This window comes from Pteropus vampyrus, unplaced genomic scaffold (genome assembly GCF_000151845.1).
Source record: "Pteropus vampyrus isolate Shadow unplaced genomic scaffold, Pvam_2.0 Scaffold172, whole genome shotgun sequence".
In the NCBI taxonomy this organism is placed as follows: domain Eukaryota; kingdom Metazoa; phylum Chordata; class Mammalia; order Chiroptera; family Pteropodidae; genus Pteropus; species Pteropus vampyrus.
Genome location: NW_011888953.1, coordinates 1,219,911 through 1,229,983, shown reverse-complemented (window position 1 = coordinate 1,229,983; position 10,073 = coordinate 1,219,911). Strand labels below are relative to the sequence as shown.

Below are 10,073 nucleotides of genomic sequence, written 5' to 3'. Positions count from 1 at the left end.
GGGGCACTGTTTACTTGTGAAGGTCCAAAAAGTCTTTGGGTGAAAGAAGGAGATTCTTGCCTGGAAAAGAGGTACAGTATGGCTCTTTGGTTTTTAGAAATCAGGAAAAAGACAGTGAGAAGCAGATAGAGGAAGAAATGGAGTTGTATTTAGGACCACAGAAGTGAAAATTATGTTAATCCATGTTTCTTTATATGAATGGTAAAATAATGCATTTGCAAGGAGAGAAAACACCCCTGAAAATTGGAGAAGATTTAAGAAAGACATAGAGAAAAATATTAGTAACTGAAATCTTCAAAAGTGTCATAAACTCTTAATCAAATTGGAGACTAAGGATTGTTGCTAAAATTATGTGATTTAAAGAGCATAACTCTTAAATGACCCCCTGTAACATTCTAGTGCTTTTTCTAAGAAAAGGAAATGTTGTTTACAGCCTCTTGGAATTCAGTTCTTTTTAGTTAAAATGGATAACTTTAGCTGATTTCATCACCCATCAACAATTATGAATCTACCCTTACCTGAAGCAGCATGGTTTCCCATAGCACAATACTAGTGTTCTTTCCTAGAAAAAGAAATTAATGCAATAACTGCAAAAAAAATCAAGATTCGTTTGTCCCTTGCCAAGTCCCCAGTGGATGCTGGAGTTCATTTCAAGCTAAGCATAGGATGGTTATTTCAGATGAAATTTCCCATATTGCCAACTTTAAAGTGCTAATCAGATAGGCAGAGGGTCTTTGATTCATGATAACATCTAGGCTTTTTGTTAATTTCAACAGTGACTACTGAAATGGCCATATTTCAGTACTCTAATGTGGTTGAGTAGTAACTTTTTAGAACAATACCAAAACAGCGTGTTTAAATACAAGAAAAAGACCAGGGCAAAAGCAAAAGTTCCTGCTAAGCGTGTCACCCACCTGGTCTTCTTGTAGTGTAAGTATTTGGCAGAGAAATAGAACATAAGGAATTAGAAAAAAAATATATAGCTTCTGCCTTGCATATCAAGTTCATTGTTTTTATTACCTATAAAGAACGGTAATGGCTTTAAACAGAGAAAATGATGCCTTGTTTCTTTGTATTCTTGCCTCCTCGGATAAAGACCTGATCCCACTCCCTTGTACCTTCTAAAGGCTGCAGGAGCTCAGGCAAGCGTTCTTTCCATAGGTTTATCAATTTGGGGTGAATTATCTCAGGCACTATCTTCAAAAGTCCTATTGCACCAGCCCCACATAATTTCCCTAAACTGGCGAGCATAGATATTACCTGAAAGATAGAAGAGAAAATGCTAATCGACTCAGGGCTATTTAAAAGGCCATCTACATTTTCCTTTTTACTATTAGCTAATCTTTTCACAAATCATCACAGTCTATTCTTACTTGTTCAAAAGCAAAAATCAATGGAAGATACCAATACTTAGATATATTTATTAATTAAACAAGCACATGTGGAAATAGTGCTTGAGTAAATGATACATATGGGGCAAAAAGAAGAGAGGAAAATCTAAACAATAGACACAGAAGTTGTTTGAATGGTGCTTATGGATCAGATTCAGTCTATGCTTATTTTAAAATCATAAAGTTTAACAATCATTTCAGAGTGAGAAGATAATCCTACTCTGAGTATTATTAGTATAGCAGAACATTTTTTTTTTATGCCTTTAGTGTTTCTTTTAATTTGGAGTATCTATATAATTTTTATTAGCATTTATTTCAAACTGAATTGTCTATATTGGCTTAAATTTATCCCGCATTGGTTTTCTGTAACTAACTCACCAGAAGTCTGGCCAGTAGCTGTTGTGGTGAAGGAAGTTTCACTAGAAAGAGAAAGCAATTTTCATTATTACTATGCGAGCTAGAAAAATTCATATTGGGGTTGGGTATGTGATCAAAGCCCTGTAGCCTTTCTGGAAATGAGCCTCTCATAAGAGAAATGTTTTACTGTGTTTTTGAATGTACAAACCAGCTCCTGTAGAGATGACAAGTGCTGTCGACTCCGTGGCGTTATTCTTTTTTCTCTCCTCGGCCATAATCAGAATTCTGATGATACTAAACAGGTATTCCAGAGTTTCTGTATATTCTGCAGGTACTACAAAAGTCAGGATTCTTGGCCACAGCACCTGTGGAAAAGATAGGGCAAGATGCAAGGATCGCTTATTCTTTTCCATGATTTTTCTTTGGTTCTCACTGTGTGTTTACCTCTGACTTAGAAAAAAAATTTTCTCACTTATTATTTTGCTCTTAAGGTCAAATCAAAATGAAATTATTAAAAAAAATCTTTGCACAGCACATTCATTTTCAGATTCTGGATTTAGTGAATGTTGGTTAGTGTTTCTCCCTGAAGTTGTTGCTGGAATTTGGGGCAGGACGATTCTTCACTGTGCGAAGTGTTCTGAGCACTGCAGGAAGATTCGCATCCTTGGGCTCCCCTCACCAAGTGCCACCAGCTAAATAAACCCTCTGATCCACTTCAATTGCTCTTTTAAAAAAGTTTTCATTCAATCAATCTTCTGTTGCCTCCTGGCTATGCCATATATTTCTGGCCCCTAAATCTTTTCTCAGATTGTTTTATTTAAAGGAAAATACAGATTCCAAGGCTCAAACCCTTGAAGTTCAGATTATATTAGGCCTAGAGTGAGGCTAGGAAGGTGTGCTTTTTAACACCTTCCCAGATAAATGGGGGAAAGCTTAGCATTCGTTGCATTAGAATCACCTCTCGCAACTTAACAATGTGTCTAGGTATGTTAGGAGAAGAAGAGAAATAATATTTTAAGATACTTATAAACTGGCATTTGCTATCCAGATATGAGAGATTGTTAATGAACCAATACCCATTTTTGAGGAACTAACTACTAAATGCTGGGCACTGAGCATCACAGCAACCTTCTTCTAGCCAGAGCATCAATAGCTGATGACCCACGGAGTACAAACTCATGTCTTTACTCCTAAATGGGCAGAGCCTTAAAAAGGTGATTGAAGTAACTACAAGTGGTGATAAACAAACAAACAAACAAACAAACAAACAACCCTTACCTGAGGCATTCCAATGACTAGTGGATCCAGCGTTTTTAAGACCTCGAGGCTTGTTTCCCGGACAGATTTCTCCCCCTTTTCATCCTCATGGGAGTTAGGTTTCATTGGTTTCTCCTTTAAGAAAGATGAAACAGGTGACTTGTTAATAACTCTTTCTGTTTGTTCCCCTCTGACTGCGCCTAGATGTGTTCTCAGACTCTGGGGTGAAGAATGCAGTCGCTCAACTTAAGGGGCTCATGGAATCCAGCAATCTTGGTCTTCAGCATCTGATCCTTGCTTTAAAATGTTCCTTGGAGGAATGGGTTAGAAAAAACACTCTTGGCTTAAAGGCAGAAAAGCAAAAATGGTGAGGATCCTTGAACTGTAGATATCCCCTCGCTCCCTCAGGCCTTTGCTATTTTCTCTGGGGCAAAAAATTTTTAAAGACACTGCTTCCCGGTGAAGTGGACTGTAAATTCAGTCCACTTGCTAAGATCACTGCTAAGATCGCTGATGCTTTTCAGGCTATTCATCCAAAGGAAGCCAACTCCGGTGCAGCAAGTCTTGGTGTCCCTTATTTTCTCTAAACTGTTTGTACTTTCTCTGTACCTCTCCAAAACACCCCTAAGCCTTGGAGGCCAGGTTGCCTCTTCCTTAGGGAAAACTGTGACTTAAGCTACCTTATACGCATTATAAGTTAGAAGTGATAACAATGAGAAGGAACTGAGAGCACTAGAGGTTGAAAAATTTATCAATAGGAGTAGTAAGACTTAAATATAAGTTTTAAGTCTGCTATTAAATTGAACCCCTACCATTTCTTTTAAAACCCAGTTATTTCAACTGTTCTTGTTATAGTGCAGCACTCAAAACCACAACCTCTTCATACCAGATTCTTGTTGGACATTGCAAACTGAGAGAAGACATAATTGATCAGTGGCCATCCTTCCCGGGCTTCGATGTAGCATTTCTCACACATAGTTTGGATGAGGAGGAGGGTGGAATTCCTCACCTAGAGTAAGAAAAATGCATTTGCAACATTCTATTACAGTTGAGTAGAATAGAAATTTAGTTTCTCTTACTCTTTTTTAACCTTCATGAATCATTCAAAGTGAATCCTTTCCAAAAAAGTATAAATTGAATTATGTTACTATGATAGATGGAGCAGGTTATGATTAAAAGTTCCCTGAAAAGGCTCTCTTTAACTAAAATTTTTCTCCCTAGCTCCCAAGATATGTCTTTTATTATTATATGTTATGAAATGTTGGTAAATTTAGGCTAAAACACTGCCTCACTTTAAAAATCCTCAGTGAAAGATAGCACACTTATGTCAAGTTCCACAACCCCTTATCCACAAATTCAAAATCCAAACAACTCTGAAAACTGGAATTTTGTTTTTTAAATTTAGTGCCAACTCATTGGTTGGAAAAATCCAAACTGAGCCGCTTTAAAGCTATTTGTACTCTTTACTTATCCTATGCAGTGTGGATATCCATACATTTTTCTTATAGAAATATTAATGGATCTGATTGTAGGCTACTGTCGCAATAATGTTTTTCTAAAATCTGAAACATTGTGAATTCTGAAATATATCTAGCTCTAGGGATTGGACTAAGGGATTATGGACCTGTGTTACAAGTTTTTAATACTTTGACTTCAGTGAATTTATGGGATTGCTTCTCTGGAAGATAGAAAGCTCAAATTTAATTCCTTATTGAATGGGTCTTTTGATGGAGAGTGGGAAGAAAAGAAAAATTGGGAACAAGGAGGCAGAGATACATGGCGGCAATTAGCTATTAGCATAAAGTTGCCCAGTAGTGCCCTGAGTGAAGAAAAAGAGGTACACCTTCTCTCTATTTTTGCCTGAGGAGCTGGCCTTCCTTAAAGTTTCTGTGCTCTTTTATTCTACCCTCACATCTTCTAGTAATCTTTCGATTGGCTTGCCAGTTGCTGGATCAGGTTTTTTTCTATGCAATCACTCCATTGTTAGTCACTGCATAGCGTTTGTTATTTTAAACATAGTCACTGGCAATCAAAGCTTCTTATGGGAATTTTCTCCACTGGCTTCTATGTAGGGCTTTGATCCAAACAAAATACAAAAAATTACAGATAATGGTAATTTAAAAAATTTGTTCCAGCATAAGTTCTAAATCTTTTCTAACATGAAATCCTTTAATCAAATAATCAAGAAATATCAAGCAATCTATTATGTGCAAGACTTGCTCCCGGTGCTCCTGGCTGGAAAATAAGATATCTGTGCTCAGAACATGGTGCAGGAGTTACTATTTTTTTGGAGGAAGATATACTATCTTTATAATTAGCAATTAGCTTTTAAACCCTCTGTTTGAAGAACATGGCCCAGTGATGCTCTGAGCAAAAATCTTTTTTCTATTGGACTAAATGTAAGTTAGAACTTTACCTTCATTCGGTTTATTTTGGGGAAAGATGGAGTTCTTTTAAAAATAGAATTGACTACTGAATTCATTATAAAGCAATCTCGCAATTAGATCCTTAAACAGTCAAACCATTTTCTTTACTCTTAAAACTACCATCGACCAAATAAAAGTCCCCATTAATTCTCTTACTTTTATACTGAGGTCACCCATGACAAATCTGACTGTTCTTTCAATTGAAATGATGTGATCCCTCAACCTGGGCTCTGAAAGACAGAGGGAGAAATAGAGAGGCATGACTCAGCAGGAGTATAGCATGTTCTAGGATTGATGAAAGTCCATCAGAGTTACGATACATAATTACAGGGTCTCTTGTCTTTAACATTTTCCTTTTCGAACTCTCAAAAAACATTGATTGCTTTCTTTGCTCGCTATTATATTGGTTTCATCTTGTTTAAATTGTTAGGGTCTAAAGTGGATTCAACACATCAAGCCCAATGGAGCAGGTTTAAATTTTGTGAGACTACTTCATGTTTTCTGTTTGATCCTTCAGTAAATCCCACTGCTAACTAAATTTTGAAAACTATTATAATGTAGCACAAAAAGAAATGATCATATTTTATTAATCTAAGATATCATCAATGTTATGAGGCACCATTAGTTTATATTACATCAAAAAAAGAAAAACTATAGTAGCTAATTATAATTTAAAATATGATCAATTATAGGATGTATTTCAATATCAGGAAAATGTGTGCACTTCTTGGAATTAAGGAAATATGATAGTTCATTAAATTCTGCTCTTTTTAAAATGTAATAATCTCCAGAATATTGTGCATTTTTCTCACCCATCCTATTTATTGGGCCACTTAACCAGCTTACTAGATCTTCTAAATTTCAAATTCATTTCTCAAATATTCTACTCATCATTCTCAACTCAGTGCATTAATAAATACCATGAAAGAAGAGAGCTAACTGAAATGCCTGTTTAAAAGTAGAAGATGGTAGACAACCAAGAGGACAGAGCTTCACTTGAATATGATGTTCTATAAATATCCCAAAGACACAGGTTAGGGTTAGAGCATGCATAAGTTTCAGTTTTCTTCTCGCTACAAAATAAACCACTCTGGCTTCATCCCTATTGCTTACCTTCAGCACTGATAGCTGATCTTAGCAAAGTCAAGACTCCCTTTCGAACGACTTCATTAGTACTTCTTATCTGTTCATCAAAAAATTCTATCAGGTCTGCAGAGTTGGAATGGGCTGCAGGTTTAAGAAATACTGGGGGTCATAAAAACTCATTTTTCATCTTAAGTAAAATACTTGTGTATAAGGAGAGGGAAATTCTATGAGGATTGTTAAAGTTGCTCTTAGGTTGGTGGATAGATTTTATTATGTCCTTGCTTCTTTAGTAATCGTGTCACTATTTAAGCAGTTTAGTCACTAAGAGCTTTCTATACCTAAGCCCACTTCTGTTCATACCTGTGTATTTGACTGTATTTGGAGATTAGGTTCTTTGCAGATGCAATCAAGTTAAGATTAATAGACGTAAGTCACTAGGGTGAGCCCTAATTCAATATGGCTGATGTCTTTTTTTTTTTTTTTTCCACGTTCAATACACATTATTTATTGGGTTCTGGCAGATACACCAGTGGTACAAACCAAAGCTTGTGTAAATTGCTCTTTTGCTTATATTTGAAAGTAAATGTGTAGGCTAATTTCTGATGCAACCAACAACAGATAGGTCACACCCATAATCTCTAATGCCATAAGAGCTTTATATACAGATTTCAGAAGTATCATAATTCACTCAAAACCATTAGGCATCATGTATTAAGCTGATGTCTTTATAAGAAAAGGAGAGGAGACATGGAGGTACAAGGAGAACACCTTGTGAACATGGAGGCAGAGTCTGGAATGATGCTTTACCAGCTGTGAAGACAAAGAGAAACATAGGTAGAGCAGGAAGCAGGCAGGAGTGAGGAAAGGCCTGGCTAGAGTAAAGCAGTTTGGGTTGAAAGTTGTCAAAGATAAAGTGAAACAGTTAAATAGGCTGAGACAGAACAAAGTCTAGAAACAGAAGTATTAGTTAGAAAACTAGAACATAATAGAAAGGTGTACAAAAGTGATAGAAATTATATATTTGAGGGAGGATGTAGGTTTGGGAAGTACAGGATTGCTCTCATCTTTCTCCTTCAGGGACCATGTTAGAGATTACCAGGGAGAAAAAAGTATAACTTTGGGTTTGACACAGTTTGAAATAATTTTCTATCTTTAGGGTTACCAACTCACCCTGGTTTGCCTGGAAATAAACCCATGCGTATATGGTCAATTAATTTTTGACAAAGGAGCCAAGAATATTCAATGGGGGACAGGATAGTTTCTTTAGTAAATGATGCTAGGAAAACTGGATAGCCACGTGCAAAAAAAAAAAAAAGGAAAGAAAAAAGAAACTGGATTCCTATTAAACCATACACAAATTTAAAATGAAGAGGGATTGAATGTAAGACCTGAAACCATAAAACTTCTAGAAAAAAAGATAGAGAGAAAGCACCTTGACACTGGTTTTGGCAATGAGTTTTTGGATTTGACATCACAAACAGAGGCAGCAAAAGCAAAAATAACCAAATGGGACAACATCGAACTAAAAAGCTTCAGCTCAGCATAGGAGACTATCGACAAAATGAAAAGGTGATATATGGAATGGGAAAAAAATAATTGGCAACGATATATCCAATGAGGGTTAATATTCAAAATACACATGAGATTCTTCTGGTTCTAAAACTTAAAGTTTTATCTCCTTAGAAGTTCTTTAGTCCTGGGATGATTGATCACTCTATATATTACGCTCCTCTTGGGAACAGATGAGGTAGGGACAGGCACAGAATACTACGAGTTGAAGAAACATTTTGTGTGTATATGCGTGAAAGTAACTAATGTGACAGTGTGCACACCCGTCATCATTGTCATCATCACTTGGAGACATTTTTATTAAAAGTCTTCTGGATGCTTAGTCCTACCTAGAATGAGGAAGCAACTGGAAGCTTCAATTTCATTTTCCTTTACCGAAGGCTCTTGAACTCTGCACACCTGAATCAGAAGGGTAGATGTTAAAAACAGAAAACCAGTGAAAATGAAACAATCAGGTGGGACAGCATGGTCTTCTTACCTGGTGGAGTAAATTGATGAAGATGGCTCTTTTCAAGCCCCTTGGAAGGCCAATATCATAAAGGACTGCTGCAGTCAATATTTGTTTTAGACTCTAGAATGGAAGCTCTCAAAGGTTAGCTGGAGGCTGCCCGTGAAGCAGCAAGCACAGAATGGGAAGGCAAATAATTATTTTTTGTGAGGAAAACAAACCCATAATTTTTCTGCAGTTATGTTTTGTTTATTTGTTTTTAGCTATATATTGTACTATATATATTAAGTTTTTCTTTCCAGCCCCTCTACCTTGTTCAGTGCCTCAGCAGCCTTAAAATAAAATTCTCAATTCCTTTTCCAAGTTTCCATTATCCAGCTATGCCAACCTCTCGTCTAGTTTGTACTCCTTAGGAAGTGTTTATGTTCAGCTGCCCAAACAGGTATTTACGTTCCATAGACCCTCTGGGACTTAATATCTCTTAGGATGGTCGCCAGCTGACTCTCTGAATCAGTTCCTTTAGAGTGTGGCTCTTACCTGAGTGACATGGAAGTCAATCTCTTTGTCTTTATACTGATTCAGGAGCCAGGGGACCTGACCCAGGGCGTAGTCACAGAGGTCTTCCCGATGGAGCAGCAGGCTCACTGTGGGGCCATGGGCCTTAATGATGGACAACACCTACAAAGGCCGCAAACAAAGACCATTTCTGATAATTCAGGATGCTTTTTGTACATTTCTAAGAATTACAGGAGCTTTAGACAGCCCCCCAGTATATTCTTCACTGCTTTTTTAAAAAGATATATATAAACTCAGCTTTTTATTTTTTAATCTATTTTTAAACTTTAATTAGTTTCAAGTATACAGTACATTGGTTAGACATCTATATAGTTGGTAAAATGATCCCATTTTTTTAGTCGTCACTTACATAAAGCTAATATCCAAATCTGTGTATCCCGTTTTTGCTTTTCTTCTTAAGGCCGATTCTGAATATCTCCAAACCTACTACTATTATCTCCACTTGGATGCCCCTTGTTCAAGTCAAAAGGTTTAAAATTAAACCCATTTTTCCCTGTTTTCATCCTGTTTTTCTCATCTTGATTAATGTCTCAAAGACCACTAAAGTTGGAAATCTAAGAATCATTGTAGGTGCCTCCATTTCACTATACACATCCAGTTGATGCCAAATCCTGTTGATTTTATTTTTCAGCATCTGACTCCTTTGATCTGTACTATGAGTACTATATTAATCAATCCCCTTAGCATTTCTCACCTGAAATATTTCTATAGCCTTCTGACAGGCTTGTCTTGTTCCACCCCTATAGATAATCCACCCCTATACATTGTGATTTTTCTGGCACTTAAATCCTGGTTTAAAATCCTTTAAAGGTGTCTCATTTCTTAAAAAAAAAAAAAAAAGTCCAAGTTCCTGAGCAACATTCAAGGCTGCATGTGCTCCCATCTCTGACCTATGTTTCAGTAGGTTTTAGTCCCTCTTTAGGGAATGCACCTTCCCTGTAGCGAGTGACTTCACGGGCTGCA

The 10,073-nt window shown here is 36.7% G+C and overlaps 1 protein-coding gene across 1 annotated transcript in view; it reads right to left on the bottom strand.

Moving 5' to 3' along the window:
- Positions 1-10,073, bottom strand: part of MROH2B (maestro heat like repeat family member 2B) — a 59,272-nt gene that overhangs the window by 37,107 nt on the left and 12,092 nt on the right. The window contains exons 7-17 of the mRNA XM_011370681.1: positions 9,072-9,212; positions 8,565-8,657; positions 8,416-8,485; positions 6,545-6,658; positions 5,588-5,661; positions 3,892-4,014; positions 3,027-3,140; positions 1,957-2,113; positions 1,770-1,810; positions 1,119-1,260; positions 519-562 (exon numbers count right to left, since the gene is read on the bottom strand). Of these exons, the coding sequence (XP_011368983.1) occupies positions 519-562; positions 1,119-1,260; positions 1,770-1,810; positions 1,957-2,113; positions 3,027-3,140; positions 3,892-4,014; positions 5,588-5,661; positions 6,545-6,658; positions 8,416-8,485; positions 8,565-8,657; positions 9,072-9,212 (1,113 nt within the window). The remainder of the gene's footprint in view (positions 1-518; positions 563-1,118; positions 1,261-1,769; positions 1,811-1,956; positions 2,114-3,026; positions 3,141-3,891; positions 4,015-5,587; positions 5,662-6,544; positions 6,659-8,415; positions 8,486-8,564; positions 8,658-9,071; positions 9,213-10,073) is intronic.